The sequence below is a fragment of the Anser brachyrhynchus genome, assembly GCF_964034855.1.
Source record: "Anser brachyrhynchus genome assembly, chromosome: 2".
NCBI classification, from domain to species: Eukaryota; Metazoa; Chordata; class Aves; order Anseriformes; family Anatidae; genus Anser; species Anser brachyrhynchus.
In genome coordinates, this window is record NC_137695.1 from 66908453 (window position 1) to 66934616 (window position 26164).

Genomic DNA, 26164 nt, shown 5'->3' on the forward strand with positions numbered 1-26164 from the left:
GTAGCAGTCTGCATTAACTGAGAAGAAAGAGTCAGGTTTTTGCACTGGCTATCTCAGAAGAGGGTGGCACCTCAGAAGACCTCGCAGCCTCTTACAAATATTTTGTTTTGCTTCACTTTCCGCAAGTCTTCAGAACAAAACAAATGAGACATCAACAAGAACCCCTTGTCCATAGAGACTTTACAACCTCATTTCTCACTTAATATTTTAATCACTCTTCCTCCTCCACTTGCTCCCTCCGAAACAAACACAGGAAGGATTTAATCTTTAAAGAACCATTTTAATAACATGAGACAAATCAAAAGGGAACAACCACAGATTATGAAAATATTTGATTTTGTCATCTTAATATTTTGTTTACATCTCACCAAAGAGTTTGCATGATTGACATCAAAATGCTAAGAATCAAAAAGAAGATTCAGCCTGCTGTAGAAAGTCAGCTTTTCCAACAACGACTGCATATTTTTGAAAATACCAGGCACTTAGATTGTCAGTTTACTGGATTAGATTATCAGTTTACTGGAACAAAACACAAGGCATGACTTAAGTTAAAAAATTTGAATTCTCTTTTTGTATTCAAAGAATTTGAATTCTCTTCTACTTTGAAGGTTCTGGCCTATGAAGAAGAGGCATTACAGGCCCATTAAAAAAAAATCAGTTAAAAGGAAAAATGGCTTATTTTAAGACTATATTCTGCAGGCAAGTTAATCAGAGGCTATGGTCCAACCAAAACAGCCTAAATTTCACTACTGTTCTTGTAATTGCCAATTTAATTTAAGTCTCTGGAGATAGTAGACATGAAGCAGTCAAATGGCTTTCAAAGAGAGGATAGAAGCAGACTACAAGATTGCTCTCCACTGTCCACATTACTGCTGTTTGGATCAGCTTGCATGAGTGCTCTCTTCCACATTTGTCACTGCTCCCATAGGAAACCAAATGGATTTTTTCAGAGGTCATTTGCATGGAGGTGGAAAAAGCAGGTCCATTCAACGTCGGCAGTCAGTGCAGAATAAAATGATACTGATACTAAACAGGTAACAAAAATCAGCTGAAAGTTGTCTAGTCCATTGGCAGCATGGACCTACCAGCATTCATGAGTAACCAGCAGGGTCATGGGACTGTGCAGCCCTTTTGTAGGCTTCTCTTCAGTTGCAAAAGATGGTTAAAAAAAAAGCAGAAGGTTCCTGTAATGCAAACAGCCTACAAAAAAGCAACAAAAACATCATATGATGGGTGAGCAATTGGCTGACGGGCAGGGCTCAAAAGGTTGTGGTAAATGGGGACACATCTGGCTGGTGGATGGTCACTAGTGGGGTCCCCAAAGGCTCCATTTTAGAGCCAGTCCTTTTCACTGTTTTTGTAAACGATTTGGATGTAGGACTAGAAGGTGTTTTGAGCAAATTTGCCGACAACACCAAACTTGGAGGAGTTGTGGACTCGGATGAGGGTGGAAAGGCCTTGCAGAGAGATCTGGACAGATTGGAGAGCTGGGTGATCACCAACCACATGAAGTTTAACAAGAGCAAGTGCCGGGTCCTGCACCTGGGATGGGGCAACCCTGGCTATATGTACAGACTGGGTGACGAGATGCTGGAGAGCAGCCCCACAGAGAGGGATCTGGGAGTTGTGGTTGACAGCAAGTTGAATATGAGCCAGCAGTGTGCCCTGGCAGCCAGGAGGGCCAACCGTATCCTGGGGTGCATCAAGCATGGCATTGCTAGTCAGTCGAGGGAAGTGATTGTCCCACTCTACTCTGCGCTGGTGCGGCCTCACCTCAAGTACTGTGTGCAGTTCTGAGCACCACAGTACAAAAAGGACATTAAACTTGGAGAGTGTCCAGAGGAGGGCTACGAAGATGGTGAAGGGCCTAGAGGGGAAGACGTATGAGGAGTGGCTGAGGTCACTGGGCCTGTTCAGCCTGGAGAAGAGAAGGCTGAGGGAGACCTCATTGTGGTCTACAGCTTCCTCGTGAGGGGGAGTGGAGAGGCAGGTGACCTATTCTCCGTAAACACCAGTGATAGGACCCACGGGAACGGTGTTAAGCTGAGGCTGGGGATGTTTAGGCTGGACATCAGCAAGAGGTTCTTCAGTGAGAGGGTGGTCGCACACTGGAACAGGCTCCCCAGTGAAGTAGTCACTACACCAAGCCTGTTGAAGTTTAAGCAGCAATTGGACTGTGCACTTAGTCACATAGTCTAAGCTTTTGGGTAGACCTGTGCAGTGCCAGGAGTTGGACTTGATGATCCTTATGTGTCCCTTCCAACTCGGGATAGTCTATGATTCTATGCATTTTCAATATACTTTGATGCTAAAATAATCTTCTAGATGAGTTCAGTTTCACAGTTCAAGGCAAACTCTAAAGCTACAACTTTTCTTTTTGAAGAGAATTTCAGTATTTAACTCTGGCCAGCCTGAAAAAAAATATTTGAATTTAAGAAGCTGTCTCTGCTAAACATCTTACTAATTTACACTGACTCTTTAAAAAAGGGAAGTATGTTTAAAGGGAAAAAGAAGCAAATTGGGGGGAAGATAAGGAAACGCTCAAATCATTATAGATAGTTCAGCCACATGTCTCTAAAAAAGAGTGGGGGGGGAACATTTTCGTACTGTGTAGTTGCATTGATAACCGGTTTGTCTACAAATTCTATCTCGCATGCCTGGGTGCTACAGTGAGAATGTTCCAGTTCCAGTACTGTTATGTTATTTGGCACTGATGAAACAAGTATATTCCTTGGAACAAAAAGGGTCAACTGAGGACCACGGGCTGGCCAGTAGCGACCAAGATTAAAGCCATTGATCCAAATTTGCCCCTGTTAAAAGAAAGAGAAAATATAATGAAGTTTTAATAATTTGACAGAGATCAAACATCTAAATAACATTAAGCATAACACATTTCACATAGTAACTGCATTTTCTTGATATTTCAGTTCAATAGAACACAAGGACAGATAATCTGTTGAAGAAATTGCTACAAATAGTAAAAAGAATCTAAATTCCTTGATGAGTTGATATTTAAAAACAAAGTGGTCAGATACTGCAGTCATGCCAAATATGACAATACTTTAGAAAACAGAATTGCAGGTTCCTGACACTGAATTTTGTGCCAAGTTTCAGACCAAAGCAAACCCTGAAAATTGTATTTACTTGAAGCTGATTGTTAAAAAGAGAAAGAACTCACAAAGAAAGCAGATCCTAATTCTGTTAATTGTTCTCTGCAGAAGTGTAATACTATGCTATCTTCACGCTGCTTTCCTGTTCTATGATTTCAAGAAAAATATATACAGCTTGTCTAGACACATGACATTCAGACGTCTATTATACTTGCAATAGCTTAGTCAGCAAAATAAATTGTGAAATGATACTGCAAGAGCGCTGTATTTTGTTTTAGTTAGTTACAACAGAGAATCTTTGATGTTTTGCTATTATTAATGTAAATTCAATGACATTGTAGTTAATTTGTCATACAAACTCTTCAAATTACTTTTTTAATGGAAGTGGCCAGAACAAAATACTTTTCTAATATTATAAATATCCCAAGTTAAAAATAGAAAAAATTAGGCAAGTAAAAAGGAAATAAAAGATGTCATTTATACACCAGAAAGTAGAGACATTGGAGTGAAACAAGTGCAGGTGTTTCCAAAAGTCTTTAAATTGATGAGCTGCCAAATGTTCAGCAGAATTATAAAGGGATTCCTGAATTGAATGGAATCTTGATTCATTAAACAAGACATAAGCTGATTTGGACAAACCACTTGCTTTTTTTCCTCTTAAGCATCCTTTTCACCATGTCAGAAAATTGACGGTTTGGCAAGCAAGGAAGAGGATGGGAACAGATAACTTCATCCGTTTTCCCTCTTGCTGTGGCCTCTGGTAATCAGAACGTAGAGGAAAAACAAACTCACTTGTGGCATAGATGTAAATTGATAAAAATAATAAAATCACTGGAGTGATTTTCCAGAGTCACTGGAAAATAAGGACTCATTGCACTCTTGGTGAATTTTAACATTGTGTGGGATAATTAAAAATCAAATAATATTCATAAAAGATTTATAAAAGCACAATTGTAGTATACTAAAATATTACTGTTCAAGGTATTTTGGAGGTAATTCTTTTTTCTTTTTCAAGCATTTACGAAAATTATTTTTATGAAACTTGTGAGAGAAGTTTTATAAGGAGATTGTATAGTTGCAAATGCAGATGAGTTATTTTGTCTCTGTATCCACTATCTCAGTGTAAGATCCTATCTTTTACCGTGCCAAGATGTTAATAAACTTTGACTTTAAACTTTTTTTTAATATTTAAATCAAGTTCATCTCACTTTGTGGCTTGTTTCTGCTGTATTAAAGGACAAGAGAAGAACTATTTATTCAAGCTCTTTACTTTGCTTCTATACTACTTTTAGAAGAGAATATAGCATTAATGCAAGCTATCCCCCCACAGGATGCATTTGCAGATGTACCCACTACACAGTAGACTAGCTACTATACAGGGTGACTATAACCCTCTGGGAAGTAGGAGTATAGTGTAGGAATCAGCTGCATTAGAGTTCCAACACAGCAGGTACAATCACACAGGTCTGTTTCTGATCTTAATCAATCTCTGGTTATAATTCAGTTTTCCAAGAAAACTATGAATTTCTTTTCTCACTTCCCAACTGCCATTTGGAACATTATATTAACACTACAATTTCTAAAGACTGCATATTCAGGAGTTTGTACATCCCAAAATAGGAAAACATAGCATCATACATGCTGCCAACAAGCATACCTTTGAAAAAAAAAAAAAAGAGATAGGACATAGATATCTATCTTCAGAAAGATTTCCTTTATTAGGGTCAGCAGCTACAACCCACGATTCCACAGAAATAAAGAACAATCCTGACTCTAAATAAAAAAAAAAAAAAAAAAAAAAACACACACAATAAATCTGACCATACATCCAGAAGGACATACTCTTAAGCGCAACCATGCTTCATTAAGTGAAGGTGGGGGAAATTTTATTAATAGCGAAGCTTTTAAAAACCACAGCAGGCAACTGAGCTACAACCATCAGACATGACTGTTAATGCCACATCCTTCTTCTGGGCTGTCCAGCATGTCATATTCTCTGTCTTAATATGAAAAGGCAAGATAATCATTAAAACTGCACGTTTTCTTAAGAGTTGTTTGCACAGTTTTTCAAATACTCAAACACCTTTAGCTCCTATTAGAAGTCCCTCTCCACACCTTGTTATCAGCAATTTATACAGCTGTGCCTCAAGGAATTAAGGCCCAGATCCAATGGGACTTGAGTAGAATTCAGACTCTTACAGCCCTCTACCTTATAGGCATTGCTCATTGGTAAAGTTATCTAGAAGTCTGAGTTTCTGCCTTTCTTCTCCCCGCACCCAGTTTCACCTCAATCTTATTACTCCTGGGTATCTTATTTAAAACTTTGGTCCAATCTCTACAAAGATGAAGGATCAATCCAATAACCATATTTACAGTTTCTCTGGGATCTCTTCACTTTGACCTCTTCAGATAGTATACAGACCATATAAAACAAATTTCTATGTCCAATAGGTCAGGGAAAAAGATTCCCACTGAAACATAAGAATTCTTAAGAATGGACTCATTTGCCATTTCAAAGACAGGAAGATGGTTTGTGATTCACTGGGTCACAGAATTTACTGGAAAAGTCCCAGATTCCAGTTCCTGTGCAAATAGCTATTGTTGGATTTTATTCTGTGATTGTGTAAGATATGTACATATATAGGAACAGGGACTAAGAGACTTCCTCATCCAAGCTCAGTGCCTGCAACATTAAATGTCTGCAATGAATCAGTCTTCTGCATATTGCGAAGTGCTTTAACCACTGCAAAGCTCTAGATAGATCACCAGCACCTCCATCTCCTACTCTGTTTTAATAACAGTAAGTAAACTGCTTCAGAAAGGATTAACTTCGCTACCTAACACCAGCACTCTTGAAGCCTAAAGTTGAATGCTTAGGCCTCTAAGAGGAGTGGCACTTCAGTGTACACATTCTGCTGTCTGTGCCTCCCTCCAGCTGCATACTCATCTTGTATGCTGTTTCAACCACGGCAATGTGAAAACATACTCTTCTGTTCTAGCTATTCTCCAGCCCTATCAGAAGTTACCATTCAGGTCTGCACACAAACTTCTCATTGCAGTGCTCTCTGATCGTAAAATGACTTGGGTTGGAAGGGACCTTAAAGATCACCCAGTTCCAACTCCCCTGCCACAGGCAGGGATGCCACCATGATCTAGAACAGGCTGCCCAAAGCCCCGTCCAACCTGGCCTTGAACACTTCCAGGGATGGGGCATCCACAGCTTCTCTGGGCAGCCTGTTCTGGTGCGTCACCACCCCCGAGTGAAGAATTTCCTCCTTATGTCTAGTCAAAATATATCCTCTTTTAGTTTAAGACCATTCCCCCTTGTCCTATCACTATCTGCATGGGTAAAAAGTCACTATCTTTTTTATAAGACCCATTTCAATATTACCAAAAAGCTGCAATGAGGTCTCCACATAGCCTTCTCTTCTCCAGGCTGAACAACTGTAGCCCTCTCAGCTTTTCTTCGTAGAAGCGGTGCTCCCTCTGAGCATCTTTGTGGCCCTCCTCTGGACCCAACAGCTCCACATCCTTCTTGTTCTGGGGGCCCCGGACCTGGACACAGCACTCCAGGTAGGGCATCGCAAGGGCAGAGAAGGGCACAGTCCCCTCCCTTGCCCTGCTGGCCACCCCTCTGTTGATGCAGCCCAGGACGCAGTTGGCCTTCTGGGCCGCAAGCACACACTGCTGGCTTTTTTCATCCACCAGAACCCCAAAGTCCTTCTCTGCAGGGCTGCTCTCAGTGAGCTCTTCTCCCAGTCTGTCCTCATGTCTGGGATTCCCCTGACCCAGGTGCAGCACCTTGCACCTGGACTGGTTGAACCTGATTAGGTTCACATGAGCCCACTTCTCAAGCTTGTCCAGGCCCCTTTGGATGGCATCCCTTCCTTCTGGTGTATCAACTGCACCACTCAGCTTGGTGTCATCTGCAAACTTGCTTAGGATGCACTCAATCCCACTGTCTATGTCACTGGTAATGATATTAAGCAGCAGCAGTCCCAAGACAGACCCCTGAGGAACACCACTTATCACTGGGCTCTACCTCGACATGGCAGCAACTGGTGGCAACTCTCTGGCTGCAGCCCTTCAGCCAATTCCTTAGCCACTGAATGGCCCACCCTTCAAATCCATCTTTCTCCAATCTGGAGATCAGGACATTGCATGGGACCCTGCCAAAGGCCTTACAGAAGCCCAGGTAGATGACATTAGTTGGTCTTCCCTTGTCAACTGATACAGTCACTCCTTCATAGAAGGCCACGAGATTGGTCAGTCACAATTTGACCTACTCAGTCCAGTTACAGGTAAACTCCAGAAGACAGGCATTAACAGCTCACAGGAAGCAGTCTAGGAGGTTTCTGGAGAACGTGGAAGATAGTTTCCTGACACAGCTGGTTAGTGAGCCTACCAGGGGAGGTGCCCCGCTAGACCTTCTCTTCACAAACAGAGAAGGACTGGTGGGAGATGTGGTGGTCGGGAGCTGTCTTGGGCAGAGTGACCACAAAATGGTAGAATTCTCTATTCTTGGCGAAGTCAGGAGGGGGACCAGTAAAACTGCTGTCTTGGACTTCCAGAGGGCAGACTTTGAGCTGTTCAGGACACTGGTTGGCAGAGTCCCTTGGGAGGCGGTTCTGAAGGGCAGAGGAGTCCAGGAAGGCTGGGCACTCCTCAAGAAGGAAATCTTAATGGCTCAGGAGTGGTCTGTCCCCACGTGCCCAAAGACAAGCTGGTGCAGAAGATGACCGGCCTGGCTGAACAGAAAGTTGTGCCTAGAGCTTAGGGAAAAAAAGAGGGTTTATGATCTTTGGAAAAGAGGGCAGGCCACTCAGAAGGATTATAAGGATGTTGTAAGGATGTGTAGGGACAAAATTAGAAAGGTCAAAGCTCACCTGGAGCTCAATCTGGCTACTGCCGTTAAAGATAATAGAAAATGTTTTTATAAATACATTAACAAAAAGGAGGACTAAGGAGAATCTCCATCCTTTACTGGATGTGGGGGGAAACTTAGTGCCAAGAGATGAGGAAAAGGCTGAGGTGCTTAATGCCTTCTTTGTCTCAGTCTTTAGCAGCAAGACCAGTTGTTCTCTAGATACCCAGTACCCTGAGCTGGTGGAAGGGGATGGGGAGCAGATTGTGGCCCTCACAATCCACAAGGAAATGGTTGGCGACCTGCTACAGCACTTAGATGTACACAGGTCGATGGGGCTGGATGGGATCCACCCGAGGGTACTGAGAAAACTGGCGGAAGAACTGGCCAAGCCACTTTCCATCATTTATCAGCAGTCCTGGCTATCAGGGGAGGTCCCAGTCGACTGGTGGCTAGCAAACGTGATGCCCATCTACAAGAAGGGCCGGAAGGTAGACCCGGGAAACTATAGACCTGTTAGTTTGACCACAGTGCCAAGGAAGCTCATGGAGCAGATTATCTTGAGTGTCATCATGTGGCACTTGCAGGACAACCAGGCAATCAGGCCCAGTCAGCATGGGTTTATGAAAGGCAGGTCCTGCTTGACGAATCTGATCTCCTTCTATGACAAAGTGACATGCTTCGTGGATGAGGGGAAGGCTGTGGATGTGATCTACCTTGACTTCAGTAAGGCTTTTGACACTGTTTCCCACAGCATTCTCCTCAAGAAACTGGCTGCTCTTAGCTTGGACTGGCGTATGCTTCGTTGGATTAGAAACTGGCTGGGTAGTCGGGCCCAAAGAGTCGTGGTGAATGGGGTTAAATCCAGTTGGAGGCCAGTCACTAGTGGAGTCCCCCAGGGCTCAGTACTAGGACCGATTCTCTTTAATATCTTTATCGATGATCTGGATGAGGGGATTGAGTGCACCCTCAGTAAGTTTGCAGACGACAACCAAGTTAGGTGCGTGTGTCGATCTGCTTGAGGGTAGGAAGGCTCTGCAGGAGGATCTGGATAGGCTGGACCGATGGGCTGAGGCCAACTGTGTGAAGTTCAACAAGGCCAAGTGCCGGGTCCTGCACCTGGGGCACAACAACCCCAAGCAGCACTACAGGCTGGGAGATGAGTGGTTGGAAAGCTGCCTGGCAGAGAAGGACCTGGGAGTATTGGTTGATAGTCGGCTGAATGTGAGCCAGCAGTGTGCTCAGATGGCCAAGAAGGCCAACAGCATCCTGGCTTGTATAAGAAACAGTGTGTTCAGCAGGACTAGGGAAGTGATTGTCCCCCTTTACTCGGCTCTGGTGAGGCTGCACCTCGAGTACTGTGTTCAGTTTTGGGCCCCTCACTACAAGAAGGACATGGAGGTGCTCGAGCGAGTCCAGAGAAGGGCAATGAAGCTGGTGAGGGGTCTGGAGAACAAGCCTTACGAGCAGCGGCTGAGGGAGCTGGGGTTGTTCAGCCTGCAGAAGAGGAGGCTCAGGGGCAACCTTATCGTTCTCTATAGGTACCTTTAAAGGAGGCTGTAGCGTGGTGGGTGTTGGTCTGTTCTCCCACATGCCTGGTGACAGGACGAGGGGGAATGGGCTAAAGTTGCGCCAGGGGAGGTTTAGGTTGGATATTAGGAAGAACTTCTTTACTGAAAGGGTTGTTAGGCATTGGAATGGGCTGCCCAGGGAGGTGGTGGAGTCACCATCCCTGGAGGTCTTTAAAAGACGTTTAGATGTAGCGCTTAGTGATATGGTTTAGTGGAGGACTTGTTAGTGTTAGGTCAGAGGTTGGACTAGGTGATCTTGGAGGTCTCTTCCAACCTAGATGATTCTGTGATTCTGTAACATTGTCTGGATCCATACTTACGGGCATGCTACTAGCAGTGTCCAACTCCCCCTGTGCTTTGTAACAGGATCCATATTTCTCACACAGCAACAAAAATACGTTCTTAGTTACTTTTAATTAATCAGTGTAATCAGGGAAGTGTCCTGTAGCATCTCACTTTCTCCAGAATAAAAACTGTTTCATCTCAAGGCATGTAATTCATTCTATCCCTCCAAAAACTGTTTATACAACACATTGAGACAAAAAAATCCAAAACCCTACCACTAAATGCAGCATTTCTGTGAAGTCTGACAGTTGATCTTTCTCACTCTAGGAAAAACTACAGGGTTTTTTTTGTGATTCTCCCCTTCCTAGACCAATACGATGTGCCTTTGGATTATAAATTTCACTCTTCTTAATGGTTTATCTCCAGATTTACTTCTACCAAGGAATACATTTCCTAGTCATTTAAATGTACTTGGCTCACCCTGCCATTATAACCTCCTTCTATCCAGCCTAAGAGAGGTGGATTTTGACCTTCCATAGAACTTTCAGTATCTCTCTATGAGTGGACCTCAACTTTTTACAGCAAAAATTTGTACCTTTGTCCAGCCAGGAAAGTTGACATAGGTGTCTTGTGGCAAGTCTGGAATCCCGCCAGGAATTAAAAGTGTACCGGTGTAAAAAGTAGGTGTTTCATAACTCACTGGATTGCCAACAGATCTCTTTGGTCGGTCAGGGTAGCCATGAATGGAATGGTTCACTGCTCCATCTATGTCTAGAGGATAGATTTCCCATTCAACAAGTATATCTTGATCAAGAGTTAAATTTGAAACTAGACCCTAGGAAGAAGAAAAAAATGCAACATAATTAGCTTCATGTTATTGAAGTTACTCAGCTGCAACCATAAATCAGTCAGGACTAAAAGCATGTTTGAATCAAAGTACTTCCAACAGCTGCCAATCTGTGTGGAAAAACAAGCATCTGGTTTTCACCAAGTTATAAGCTTTGCTCAAGAATAAAGCATTTCATTTATTCTCTACGAAAGCGTTGCACTTCTTCACGGTTTTAAGCTTTCATCAATGCCCGATATTCCTTTTCTTTTTTTTTTTTAATTTAACTTAAGATTTCTATTTTGCTTTAACACGAACATGATTCAAAAACATACGGCTTAATAAATAGCAGAAAAAGCATTAAATTGCTCAAGTTTTGAGATACCATCAAGAGATTTGGTAACACTGAGTCACTAACCCAAGACATTAACCTGCACAATAGCAGAGAAAGCAGTATTCACTTCCTACAGGTCTTCTACAGCTAACATATAGAATCACAAAACCAAGGCGCATGCTTCATGACCCCAATTCAGTGAAATATTTTAAGCTTACAGTCAACTTCAAGCCCACAGAGACCCGTTTCAATTCTATGGAACTATGTGCACCCTTGAAGAACACCAAGGTACTCACACAGTGAGTACAAAGGCAAGGTAAGATTCATGATTTAAGAATAGTAAAAGGAACATTAAGTTTCTCCTGAACTCAATTCCTAATTGCGTTACAGTAACGGTTTCTAAAATTGTGTTTCAGTGCAATGCAAGGAATTGATTTTAAACCAACACCGCTACATCCATATAATCTCCTGAGTAGACCCTGCATAAAAGCTGTTTGTAAGTGCAACTTAAGTTCTGTTGCAAATACCACAAGTTGAACAGGAAAAAGAAGTTCTAAAAGCAAAGTCACAAGCAAAGCCACATTTTCTATGGCTGTGGAGGGCTTATAGTAAATAGTATATCTGTTCTGATATCTACTAAGCATTACACTGACTCCACAAGCCTAGACATCAGTAGATACACTAATATGTTCTCTATTCCTTTACCTCGATGGCCACTTCATAACTTATTTTTCTTATATCAAAATAAATTATCTGCACAGAGTTAAACAGCAAAACTTCTCTTCAACCTAGACTTTACTTTGTCTGACAATCAGCTGAAGTATTGCAGCATAGCTTTAGCCAAAACTTTGCAACCTGCCTCCCTAAACCCATCTTCAAGTGTTATGTATGGTGTAATTTTTGAATGAAATGAAGTGCCTACAAGCACTCTTACTTTGGTCTGTGTAAAAACGCATACGCAATAGTCCAGATATGGACATGAATTTGCCAAGTAAAACAAAGATATAGGTGGCAGTGAGCATATTAAAAAAAAAAAAAGAAGAAAAACAGAAAACACACTCTTCTTTCCTTTGTTTCTTTTAAGGACACTTAGATCAGCAGGATGTTTTAAAACCAAAACCCTCTTAAGATTCTTTCCCAAAAGCTAGATGACTAGTTCCACTTCAAATTCAAAAAAAAAAAAAGTAAGAAAAAGCAGCTGAACAAAATTCAGATTTTCTTGAAAGTGCAAGGCTTCTGTAAGGCTTCAAATGGAAACCTCTTCCCTGATGTTATATATGAAGTTATTTATGAAGTCACAGAATAACGAATAACCTATGCACAACTATTCCCCGTTTTCAAAATCAACACAAAAAACACCTGCCTTAAGAAACAGGGTGAGGGAGTCTATGGGAAAAAGCAAAGTACAGTTTCCAAAGCTATGTGGAGAAAGTCTCCCTCTTCTGTGTGAAAGGCTCGAGCTTTCAGAGGATTGTTCTCACTGTGTCTTCTCACAATGTGTCTACTAAATTTGCTTTTACTCAGTCTTTTTTACTCAGCCTTTAAAAGGTTGAAATCCTGGTTTGTGTAAATTGAAACTCAATCACAACAGCACTGAGCACCTCCTTACTCCAACCTTTAACCCTTTATTCTGTTACCATAGTTTATCAGTAAGCACATAGATTTCCTTATCACCTGGCCTGATTATTAAATAAACACATTTCTGCTGCCTATATATAAAGGCAGAACACTGGGGAACTAGCTGCCCTCTCTTGCCACTCATAAAAAGAGTAAGGATCCTTGAAAAGACAGTATGAACAGAGTTGGCACTACTGCTACCCACTGAATTTATATGCCACAGAAAACAGTTGCTCATACTTTTAATTCACAGACTTTTATACATCCTAAAAGTTATATTGCTTTGCCTTGACCGGAGTCTTAGAATAACTGGAGATACACCTAGAAATCCATATCACAGCACACTAAGATAACTGGTCAACTAGTCCCCTTTAAACCAAACCCGAGCTTCAATTCTTCTCTGCTGCTTAATCATAACCAATACAACCTTCTTTAAGAATGCAATCAGGCCCATCCTTCTCATGGCAGCAAAACACAAGTGTGAAAACAGTCAATTCTGCCTAACGGTGATCTTGTAAGACTTACCAATGTATGTTCTATGACTAAACTGTATTCTGCAAAATGACCAAACTCAACCAGAGTTTGTGACCTCATCAGCAAGGCTCAGAAAAATTCATACACACTTGATTTTACTTTTTTCCCCCTGCTTATAACTTTAAAAGTCCTACTTCCTCACAGCACATGTGCGCTTAACTAATAACTAAATAGTACAGGTCAGCATACATCATTCCTGTGATGCTGCATTCAAACAAACCAAGTAATACTTTGGACAAGTCTGAGAGGAAACAGGAGCTTCTAATTTACCTGCTGTCAACTGCAGCACCAAAAGGCACCATAATCACCAGTAATAAATCTCTAGTCATTAAACATTTGACCATCTTTCTGAAAGAACACTGCCAAATCAATTTAGGTCAAGTCAAATCCAAGGGGAGTCTACACAAAAGGTTCTTGCAGTTAAGGGCCTGCAATTCTCATCTTAATGAGAAAGCTTTCTGTCATACTTGGTAGTATTTGCAACCTCGTAATATCAAAAACTAACAAAGATAGCATGCCATGGCACTGACCACTGCAGAAACACACCACAAGACTGGCCTCTGTAATAGTTCTCTCCCTTCCCCCTCATTAGAAAACATCACACAGCACTGGGGACCCCTTTAATTCCAAAACCAGATAAGCTTCCTTTTTGCTCCTGCCTTTCTTAGTGTTACCTTAGTGGTATTGCCCCTAATGGCAGGGCACTGATAGTTCCAAAGCATAGCATGGAAGTGTTCATAAGCTTTCTGATAATTCCAGGTCAGTACAAACCTGAATTGGCAATGTTGCATGGTAAAGTGCTTGTAAGACAGCCTCTCTTAGCCAAACTGAAAATATTGCAAGAATACACTACTGACAAGTGAATAGAACATGGCAAGAGGTACAAAAGTAAATATACACAAATACACACAGAAGCACTACCTCAGGAGTCAAAAGCCCCAAAATATGACCAAGACTAGACTGATTTCCAGCCTATTTTTGAACTTATCCAAACAGCTTTGCATACCTTAAAATTTTAGCTACAGATTCAGACTCAGCCTGAAAGTCTTGTGGGTGACACTTTGTCTAACAACACACGTGAACCAACAAAAAAGATGTCTAAGTTTTTTATTCCACTTTGATTTCTGTGACCAGAAAACTCACATGAAAACTAGTGAGGAGTTATATTTTAAGGTAAAGTTACAGCTGCGTAATCCTGATCCTTTTGCTGTTTCTAACCCATGTTTTTTAACCCATAAAAAATTATCTAGTTACTTCATAGATTCTACTTACCTTGAAGTCATTATTGTATCTACCATAGTTGACTCGGCCCATATTCTCTACCAAGATATCCATATTTGCTCCAGCCTTCCCAGTTATATTTATCATTAGTGATTTATCCCTTTCAAGGATGCCTTGAAGAACCTGTATGAATTACATCAAAAGAAGAAAATAGCCATTGAACCAACAAAACCCCATCATTTGTCTCTTCAACTTACATGAAGATAAAGTAGAGAAAGGAAACAAACAACCAAAAGTAAAATATATATTTTCCTTTCCTCCTCTTGTATGCAAATACATACATACACAATCACACAAAAAGCAGGTTTGTCAGTATTTCTATTTCAGTACATCTACTGGATATACTACTAGGCACATCAGCTGTATTCATCTAGCTGATGACATCTCTTTCCTTAGTTAAATTAACTAAATCAACTTTTAGAATTCTAGTAGCTTTTGGTGCACCTGATTCACAAAAAGTTCACAGATTTAACCTGGTAACTAAAAAGATTTTGCAAGTGTCAGAGATAAAAAGATGATTCATCTTCCATTTAAACTCACATCAATATTTAACTTTATTTGTTCCCATTCTAACAACATTAGGAACAAAGAACTTGACATGGCCACAATGGTGATGACAATCAGCACTGATCAAAGAATAATTAAAAAATGGACTATCAAAGTCCATGAATTACTATTAATTCTTATTAAGCAAGAACAAAATGCTATTTAAGGAAAGAAAGGCAAAGTTTATATCCTGTACAATATACTTTTTTTTTTCTATATAAAACTTGTGATCAGAAGCCATTTTCATAACATAAGATGTATGTTAGGGCTTCTACTCCCCCCAGCTCCCTTCCCCCCTCCAAGGGGGGGGGGGGAAGTAAAACATCCATAAAAACACTGTAGATAGCCATTAAGTGTATATATCATTACTGCAGTTCAAAAGCCTGCAAGCAAGCCCTCTTCTTCTAGCTATTTTTTCAATGAAGTCATGAATTTATATAAACATTCACATCTCAAAAGTGGAAACAATTACACGTTCCTTAGAAGAGACAGATAAATACTCATATTTCCTGAAATATTAGGAACATTTAGTACAAATCTACAGTATACTTCTATACTTCTTTCATCTTATTAAATAATTTTATTTAATAAATTTGTTTTTGTTAAGATGTAGAAAAGAGAAAAAAGGCAGATTGTATTCATCTATCTCATGAAGGCCATTCGTGGCAAAAATGTATACCAGCAAACAATGTTTACCCCATCCACGGAAACATATGCACGATCATGGACTCCATTTAAAGGTGAAGACAGTTGTGTTGGCTCCGTACAGTTTTTTGGAAGCTTAGTTCTGTACAGTACAAACCCAAAATACTAAGAAAAGAAAAAAATCCCCAGATTAATGAACCAAGTTATTCTGCAGCTTCAGTTCAGGTCAAGAATTAGATATATCCCACATTCCTGCCTACACACTCAGATTGAAACATCAACTTTCATTCACTTCAGATAGCATCTATCAGAGATAGCAGCTTCAGATTAGAGTTCACTTTGACCTTTAAGCAATGGGTGTAAATTCCACAGTTTCCTTTTTTTTTTTTTAAACTTGTTTCATCAGTACATTTACATAACTTTAAAAGACAAGGGTCTTGGCTGCAAAGGCATTTCCTCAATAAAAACAGAAGTTAATGACTGACAGCATCATTTCTTCATTAAAATTGATTAAAATATTTGGAAAATCCCTTCATAACTGATTTTGTATAAGAAAATTCAAAGTGCACTTGTCAACTGACATATTCATCAGTTCGATATTGTTTATTTCACAAACTATCTGCTTTACATCAGGAACATTTCAGAGTATTTTTTCATCAGGTTCCCCCCATCAGTAAAGAAAAAAGTATCAGTTGTTAGATATTTTTTCTCAGCACAAAAGTGAAACAAATTAAAACCAAGAAACAATCGCATTGTCAGTAGCCACAAAACCATTTATCTGGATTAAAGTATGGCAGGAAGAAGAGAGAGTAAACCATTTCCAGTCCGCTACAATTCCTACAATTACATTACATTTGTAACAAGGTGCCCAGAAAAATGAGAAAAAAGAAAGTAAGTGGAGAGAACCTATGCAGCACCACTGGCTGCCATCTCAGCTGTTTTCCTAAACAGGGTAGTAACAGCGGGAAGGGCAGAGGATGAGAGAAGAACCCACAAGAAATTACATCCAGCTAATATGTCCTACTAGCTGCAGCTTCTCTCACACTTCTATTAATGGCTTGGAAGGGAAAAATACAAGCTTTGAATCCTTACTTGACTAATGCCTTAGAAAATGTCATAGGCACCTGCTGAACTGCATACTCTCCCTTTTCTCCCTCCCCCAGCTACCATCATCACATTCTCTCCATAGTTTATTACAGCTGCAGACAATCAGCACCGATACTCCATTCTCTGTTATATTCAGTACAGAAGTGATCAGGGAGCCATATACACTTAGTGGAAAAACAGAGTCACTCAGCAGCAAGGGAAACATCTTTTACTCTGAGGAAGTCATCAAAATTGACAGGGAAACTGATGCAGCAAGACAGAGAACAGAGGAGAGAACGGGAGTCAGCAGAAGCCATAGGAAAATACAAAAAAAAATTTCCTATCTCAGCTAGTGGGGTGAATGCCTTTGGCAGGGGTTTGCAATTCCACAGGTCGTTCCCTTATCACATTCCCTTGACCCACCATACTTTTACTAAAAGAAAAAGATTAAAAATAAGTAGAGGGCCCACAGAAGTGTCAAATGGATTACATTTGACAACTCCAGGCTCCCTGACCTGCATGAAGAAAGCAGTGCTTCAGCCATTGTTCTCATTCTGATAGAGGAAGAGAGGGGAAAAGAGGGAAAAAAGGAAAAAATACTGAAGAAAAAGGTAGTACAAGGGAAAAAAAGATCTCACAAACATGAAAATGAGTAGTTCAGAGAGAAGACAGATAAAGGAGAAAGCCTGGACACCATATATATCTACATTCATGAAAAGAGGAAAACCTTAGTTGCAAAACAAGAGCACTGACAAATATGGAGAGGTCTCCTGTTCAAAAATCCTGAACACCTTTAAAACACTATTACTTCCTGTGCTGAGATAAGGCATAAGACACTGGACATATGAGGAGCCATTCCACAGAGGGTTGTTCAGCTAAATTTGACAAAATGGCTGCAAATTGCCTACCAAAGGAATCCTTACCTGCTTTAGCTGAACAAAGGTTAGTGGGAAAGTGCTTTTCACTGGTCCAGCAGGTGACAACCTGTCAAGAAACTCCACCACAGTGCCCACCTGCAGCACATAAAAAGCAGATACATGAAAGTCAGTGAAATTCATTCTAAATATAACACCTTGCCAGATAGCTACATCTCTCCAATAGGAAAGCAAAGAAATCCTAAGCCCTTACATCACCTTTACAGGCACATTACTAATACAAGACAGTACAAAGAACAGATGAAATCTGAAAGAAAACAATGTACAGAGGAATGTTTTAAAAATCCAGGCCCTTTAAATTTTCTATGCATTCGTAAAAGTGACTCATTATTTAATGAGAACTAACCTGTGAGTTTCTCAGTAACATTCTATAGGCAAACACTATAACTCTGGACAACTAATAAGAAACAACTACATTATTGATTTTTTACTCCATTATACTTACATTAAGCTAAGGAAAGTACCACTGATTTCCAGCAAGTTACTCTAGAATCATTCTGAGATAATTAGAAATAGAATTTGGTTCCATCAATAGTTATCCATGCTGAATTTACTCTATTTAGTCTTAAATGATTTTAGAAACCCTAAGGCTGTAATTTAGTATATGAGTAGATGGTTTGAGTTTATTGAGACTGGCAGCAAGGTATAGGCTAGTCACATGCTTAAATACCTTGCTGAATAAGGATTTACATATGTACAATTACATTGCCTTTTGTTGCCATCTGCAATTTCCTTTTTTGATTATAGAAGTTTTCAACTCACCTACAATTCTTTCTCAAAGTCCACTATTCATTTGATATGTTAGTTAAGATGCACACAATATGCCTAGTATCTTACAAACTCAAAAAGCCATTTGTATTCATGTTTTAAACAAGATCTCAGTTTGTTTCACCATAAATATTGTCACTTTTCAGTGTTAATTACAGATTAAGTATTCAAAACATTTCCCAAATGCAGATTTGCTTTCAATTACTTATAAAACAACAACAACAAAATTAAAAAAAAATAATCAGGCATTTAAAATAATGAAAAACTGAATATTCTACAAACTTCTTAGGTTACTTCAATATCAGAACTATTAAATTTTTGCACAGGATATATGAAAATACGCACTGGTGAAATATTAAAATATACACTATTTTGTGTAAAATCCTTCCATATGCAACAGAAGTCATCCTGAATCACCCATGTACATGAAATTATTTCTTCAGTATATGCACATAGATCTAAATGGACTTTTGAAGTGAGCTTATCTCAGCTTTAATTAGGAACAAGAAAGCAGGAGGCAGCCATAAGCACATAAAGGGTAATAGGGTAACGCCATCGATTCCTGGAGGTTGGATCTCCTTCGCTAGCCCATAGCTAAGCACCTTCACCATGGCAAAAGACTGTCAGACAAATGATAGCTTCCAAATTTTTGATGAAAAGTAGCTTGCTCCTCTGTTTTCATCTTAAGCGCTTTACTTAAAATAACAATCAGTTTTCAAAGAGTAAAATTCCCCAAATGCTCAGCATTTGCAATGTTAAACTGTAATGCGGGACCCAGTAGGCCACAGGAGATGGAATCGATGGCATCTTTAAAGAGATGGTTATCTTTGCAGAGACACTGACGGAGCTGATAAGATAGAACCAAGCAAAAACCCTATGAACATTCATAGTCTAGACCCCAGGCAGACAATGAAATTAAAATGAACATAAGTGATGTTAACTTGCACACGGTCACCTGAATGACCTACTAACTGGCAATAAGTGCTGCTTTTTGCCTTGCTGAACTGACTATTAGCTTGTTAAGGTGTCTGCCTCACTTTCTTTTAAGATCCCGCTATCAAGGGGGCTTCTGTTTTTCACATAGGTAGACCACATATGATTCATTTACATACTGGGTTGGTAGAAAGTCGTTTCTTTGCAACTTTAATGGATTACTTTTATTCACTTTATCACTCTTAAGTGTTCTGTACAGAAAAAAAGCAAGATCTGGTTTTACTGCAGGTTCCTAATGATTGCTACTTAGTGGATAATCCGTATCACAACAGAAATAGTAAATTTAAAAAATTACAAATACTGTCAAGAATTTTTAAAAATGACCTGTAAAAACAAAAACAAAACACAAAAACCCCACCAACAGATGACTAACAAATGACAGTAACACTTTCGGAACCTCCAGAGGAAGGTCTTCAAAGTGAAAGACTAAATATGAAAAAAGAAACTCCAAAAAAATAGCTCCAACCAGCAGCATCCTGTTTGCTTAACCCATTTCTACCCTTCAACTCTGCCCCCAGCTCAAACATCTCTGCTGCCTGCTATCCTGGTGTTTGGTATTGCCTGAGCTCCCCACAGTCCAGGAACCACGTACAACTCCAGAATCTACAAGTTAGTAGGCTGCACTGCTGGGGCAGGCATTTCCTTGTAACCAAGCACTCCTTAGTGCCCACCAAATGGTGACCGGAAGCAACCACCTGCTCACAAGCCTGCACTGCCACCAGACACACTGCAGATCATAGAATCATAGAATCACAGAATATCCCGAGTTGGAAGGGACCCATAAGGATCATCAAGTCCAACTCCTGGCACCACATAGGTCTACCCAAAAGCTTAGACTATGTGACTAAGTGCACAGTCCAATCTCTTCTTAAATTCAGACAGGCTTGGTGCAGTGACTACTTCACTGGGAGCCTGTTCCAGTGTGCAACCACCCTCTCAGTGAAGAACCTCTTCCTGCTGCCCAGCCTAAACCTCCCCTGCCTCAGCTTAACTATGACTCAATTTGCCTACAGAAAGAATGCTCCCCACGTTCCGGGTCTTAAACCCCATCTTCTTGCTCACATTTCTTGAGCACATCTACTGCCATTCTTCCTTTGCCTGCGTTCATTCCTCACCTTCAACACTTCTTTTCCATCTCTACAACAAGCTTTTTCCTCATTGCCTGCTTTCCTGTCCTCTTCCATAGCAATGCCATCGTCCCCAGACATCTCTTAATGGATTTTATTACCTCCAAGATAATTCTTTAAAATCATTCAGTAGCTCTAGATGAACACCTGCCTGATCAGGGAATGGCAAAGCTCTAAAAATCAGTTAGATGGCTATGGGCAAAGATCTCTTTTCCTCAAGTACATGTCTTAAACAGGTGATCAGGTACTGAATTGTCACAGAATATCTGGTGGAAAAATTTAGAGAGCAGCCTCCTCTGGTTTCATGAGTCTCCATTCCCTCTTCCTTTATGCAAAAGGATCACAGGAGGTGGTTCACAGCAGTGGATTTGACCCTTTGCATAGCAGACTAACTGCTGAACCCTTACTGTACAACAAAACTTTCACATAGTGCCTGTTATAGCACTGTTATAACAATACGGCTGGAAAGATTGCTATTATAGAATCATAGAATATCTTGATTTGGAAGGGACACCCAAGCAGCATGAATATTTGAATATTCCCCCTCTGACACATTCATGCTTCTTCAGACAACAAGGTATATCGGATCTTGTCACAGCAGCGGTGAGAATGCGTCACGGAGTTGAGAGGAGAACTTTGACCAAGACAGTACAAACCCTCTGTGATTTGAGGTTTGTTCCATGTTGCAGTTTAACCAAACAGAGCAGTAAACAGCAGCTGCAGTTAAACAGTGGGTTTGCAGAGCAGAAAACAGCTTTCTTCCCATTATACAATTCTAGAAGCTTTTGGTACAGATGGCAATATATGCACAGACAATGATAGGAACCTCACACCTGTGAGTTTAGAGATGCCATCTTGCTTCCTAGGACTGGTGGGTACAGAGTAACACACTTCTCCTCAAAAAAATCAGGAAGTGTAGTAGGTGACAGGGTTTCCAGTGTGAGAGCCAGGTCAAAGCAGTGATATTTGTGTAAGTCATTTGTCCTGGCTTCTCCTTTTTAAGGCAGATTTCTGACCCAGCTGCCCTGCAGCTTTCTGTTCCTGAAGGCAGGAAAGAGAAAGTCTTTCCTGTGAAATTGGACAGCCCTATCTGAATGTCATAATCCGTGAGAAAACAGAGAGTCAACATCTAATTGCAAGGCTCCCAAGTGTCTGCAACCCACGACAGCAGCAGAAGTGGCGGGTGCGTAGATAACAGCATATAATTAGTCACTACCAAATATAAGCCAGTTCAGTGAAACCTCATACGGCAACCCTGGCCTAAAAGGTCTGAAGATACTCAGAGGTAGTTGAAAATGATATAGATCTGTGTCAGCTTCACTGGTGAATCATTTTTACAAAAAAATGATTCCTGCCCACCACTTGAGTAGGATGACTTGAAAAAGCCTGTAAAGCCTTATCACTACCAAATTTTGCAACATTTCAGCTGCAGCGCATAACAGATCAGATATGTCATTGACTGAAATGGTGTCTGTCAAATTAACAGTACAAAATATAAATCAAAATGTTATGAAATACAGTATCCAGTACACCAACCACAGTAACCCACCATCTCAAAACAACTAGACTGCAAGCAGCAGAATGAATAAAGCCAAGTTAATACCTGTTTGTCTCTTCAATCCCCTAAACCACATTCTGCACTCATTGCAGGACACTAGTTGTCAACTATATTTCACAGAACCATTCACAGCACTAATTGATGGTGCTACGGACAAATCCCAGCTACTCATGTGCTGACCAGTTACACCTGTGTTGTCAGAGGGGGAATTAACAAGATTGGGGTCTGCACACTTTTCCCTTGACAGGAAACTAATTTCTTTCAATAGCTACAGATTTTCACAGATCTTGCAAGAAACTGTATTGACAAGAGTTTCAAATGTATTGAAAGTGTTCCATACAATTCAAAGTATTTACCTAAAAGATACATAGATCCTACCCATTTATTCACCCTTAGAGTCATCTCTAGCTACAGAAACATACCTCTTGTGCTACCGTTCCCCCAGCTACTTTACATACAAGAGTTTTCAGACAACTATGATTTTCTTATGTTACGAATATATTCATTTCAGTTCAGTAAAACTTCATGTACATACAGAATAAAGTAAAAATTATCTTTTTATATTCAGATAACATATCTATTCATTTTCCAGGAAGGGCATGATTTTTAATTCCCAAGCTCTGTTCTCTCCTTCCTGACAGTTTGTTTTCAAGGTTTTCCTTCCTATTTTGTACAGTATCTAGAGACTGCCATGATACTCTCAAACACAATTTTTGCAAATAAGCAAACATGCAGCATTACAGAAAGACATACTTTGCATATTACAGATGTTAATTTACCTTTTGCAAGTGAACTTTCCCATATGCAAATTTGGATGTTGTTGGAGGGATAAGACCTTCTGGTAACTGGTTATACTAGAAAGGGAAAGAGGAAAAAATGCACATGAAACTTAAATATGAACATGTTTTAAATGAATTCTCACTTTCTACTTTACAACTTACAGAAGTAGAACTTTAGCTAGAAGTAGATAATCTCACTAGTGGATTACACCTGCATCTAGCCTCAAAAGTAAGTTTAAAAAAATCCACCTTACTTGTTCACACGTAGTAAGCCTAATTTTTTAGTAAATACTCACCTAGAGGTAACCATAAAGAAAAAAACAGCAGCATAGTTAAGGAGCTGCAAAGAATCAGTGTTCTTGGTGCCCTCCTGTGGCTACAGCTTGCATTACCATCTCCTACAGCCCTTCCCGAGTCATCCCCAAGTCAATGGGAGCTTGAGTTAACGTTTCCAAGTCTGTAGGGCAATATTTCCATCTGACCCTTCCATCTTCCTTTAGTGGCACTTCCATAAGGGAATTACTAGCTTTATGTCTTTTTTTCAGTGTTATACTCCATGCACAGCGTGCGCACACATGCCTGCTAACCCATTACTGCCTGGGCTGGTTTCTTTTAGAATTGCTTGTGAAAAACTCACAGCCAGCAGAAAATAACTTTGCTAGCAGCTACCAGGCTGCTGGGGCACCCTCTACTCCCCAGTAGCTCAGAAAACAGAAAAAGGAGGCTGTAGAAAAATTCAGATGAAGACAGTCTTAACAGCTTCAAGTTGCTCTCCTCACATGCCACATAAGCCACAGCCAGTTTGTCAAACAGACCCATTCATTCAGTTATGCTTCACTTGCCAGGGGCCCTCAGGGGACATACTGAACTGCTGCAGCCTTCACCCCATCCAGTACACCCCCTCTGTGCTGCCATACTCCTGGTACTGGATCCTGCATTGGCAAGCAATACATTTGACAGCCTCAGTTTATGGAGTTTACCACCTCTTACCCCACCCATACGTATCCATCTGATGCACTCCTCTCATCCCAGGTTCTGGTGCCCCCACCAGCTTTCCAGGCTGCAGAGCTCCACATCAGCTTAGACAGCAGATATGGTCCCACCTTCCCTTGGCCTGTATTCACATATTCTCCCCCACCACCAGGCATCAACAGACCTATTTGCCAGGCCGTTTCAGCATGCTAGACCAGCAGGAAGCTATTGCAGAAACAAAAATATGGAAGTGATTTAAAAAAAAAAAAAAAAAAGTCCAAGGAGACCTGAAGCCTCCAAACCCTATAGCAGCAGGCAACCATAGCCTCCCCCACAGCTCCACAAACCCATGAGCAAACCTCCCCAGCTTCCCTCTGCTCCTGGACTAGACAACTAGCTGTCAGTCCCACAGAAACCTGAAAACCTGACAGGGAAGCACTCTGACTGTCAGGCTACTTGTGTTCACTTCGTGCCCTACAACTCTAGCAATAACCACCTGAGATCAGCTTACTGCATTTCTAGAGAGAGGAGGGGCAAAGGATGACCATCGCTTTCTTGGACACCTCTAAGCAGAGGCAAATTTAGACAAGAACTCTCTGACATGTACCCCAGTCCCCTCCTTTCTGAGCCTACACCCTTGTTACCTTCTTCTCATACTGTCCCCTTCTCCCTCTCCTCCCACTATTTGTTCCTTGCTTTATGCCTACTCTTCCTATCTATTATTGTATTTACTACAGGGACACTTTCAAGTTAAAACAAAAGGTTTTTCATAAAGTATAATTTGCTGGGCTTAGACGTGTTATATCCAGCACAAAACTCATGCTCTAAAGCTTGCCTCTGCACCAAGACAACTTTTTGTTTAGTTGTTCTATTTTATTTTTTTAAACAAATAACAGCAGTATAATTCCCAATGCCCTCATGCCAAATCTCAACTATGAACTGATGAAAGCCTGACTGATATTTCTGGTAACAGGTTTACTTCTTCCTCTCTCTATTTGAAAATAATCAAAACAGTTTTCTTAAAAAAAAAAAAAAAAAAAACTATATTCACCCAAGACAAGAAATCTAAAGTAGAAAATTACAGCCGAAATGGTAAAAATTATAAAATGCTGTCAGCAATTGAAATAGTTTTTTTTTTTTTTTTTTAGATTGAAAGCCTTCTTCTTTATTACATTTATTACCCGAAAGAAACAGTTAAGGAAGATTAAAGTGAGCTAGTCTTGTAGCACAGCTAACATTCTGAATGCAGTGATTAGTTACAGGCAACTTCATTTTCTTCTGTCAGCTTCACCTCAAACTACGGAGTTGATAGACTATTTATTATGGGTTGAGAAGCCACAGCAGAGACAGGAAAGCTTCACCAAGATCCTATGGATATTGAAGGTTAAAAGATAAAGAAACCACACCAAAAAAGCTGTACCATGACCCAACACACCTTAGTTTACACTTAACGCTTCGGATCTTATCAAAGCTATCTCATTGCACTAGAACACTACTTAAATTTCTGATAGGGATCTTGCCTTGAAGAAAACAACTCAAAAACAGGAAGTTTGGGAATTCTTCTCTTGAGAAAAGCTGCGTCAAGACAGTATGTTCCCCTTGAAAGGCTCTCAAAATTACCCCATGAATGGAAAGCTTAGGGATAATGGAGACATGGTAGAAAATACTCCACCACAGGCCTTCTACAGGTAGGGAGATAAAGGTATGCTTTACCCTAGAAACAGGGTAACAATTTCAGGAGACCTACTCCCACCAAAAGAGTATCTCCTAGTGCACATGAATGTTTTTGACCTGCAAAAGGGCAAAAAGAGTTAGCCTTGAGATTCCCAGGGACTTTTTTTAAGCCTTATCTGAACGGTGTTCAATGCAAGTCTATTCAAAATCCAGATACAATTTCCATATTTCACTTCAAACTCCAGTTTGTAGAAATACCACCCACTTCAAAGCATTTTTACAGCAAAGTTGGTACCACCCATGATCTATCATTTGTGGCATCACAAAAGCAAGATGTGTTCATTTGGATAAGCATGCTCCTTCTTATAGAGACACAGAAACACAACGTGAAGCATATGACAGGCAGCCAAAGATCAAAGCTGCAGCACTACCAGGCTGACACCAAGTGACCAGCCTGAGCTCAGTGCCTGATCAATGCTGCAAGGGAAAAGCCCTGCTCACTTCTCCTCCATCTCTACTCTCAGACATATGCTTCCTGTCTCCCTCTGCTCCCCTTCTGCCATCACTGGTTCTCATCTGATCAAGTAAGGCAAATCAGCTTACTGATCTCAAATTGAAAGAATGCAAACCCAGCAAAAAAGCAGAGTTGAATCATTTCA

At 40.5% G+C, this 26164-nt stretch overlaps 2 protein-coding genes across 15 annotated transcripts in view; both read right to left on the reverse strand.

Moving 5' to 3' along the window:
* The window catches only part of LOC308189729 (C-C chemokine receptor type 8-like), a 66016-nt gene extending 55427 nt beyond the window's left edge, over nt 1-10589 (reverse strand). Inside the window, exon 1 of the mRNA XM_080580130.1 lies at nt 10531-10589. The gene's annotated coding sequence lies outside the window, so the exon portion shown is untranslated. The remainder of the gene's footprint in view (nt 1-10530) is intronic.
* The window catches only part of GLB1 (galactosidase beta 1), a 96353-nt gene that overhangs the window by 45177 nt on the left and 25012 nt on the right, over nt 1-26164 (reverse strand). For 6 of the 14 annotated variants that reach the window (XM_080580092.1, XM_080580099.1, XM_080580096.1 and 3 more), the window contains exons 11-15: nt 22860-22934; nt 17623-17712; nt 15665-15778; nt 14414-14545; nt 10426-10665 (exon numbers count right to left, since the gene is read on the reverse strand). In XM_080580092.1, coding sequence (XP_080436218.1) covers nt 10426-10665; nt 14414-14545; nt 15665-15778; nt 17623-17712; nt 22860-22934 — 651 coding nt within the window. The other 8 variants (XR_013946536.1, XR_013946537.1, XM_080580101.1 and 5 more) reach the window with 8 other exon arrangements.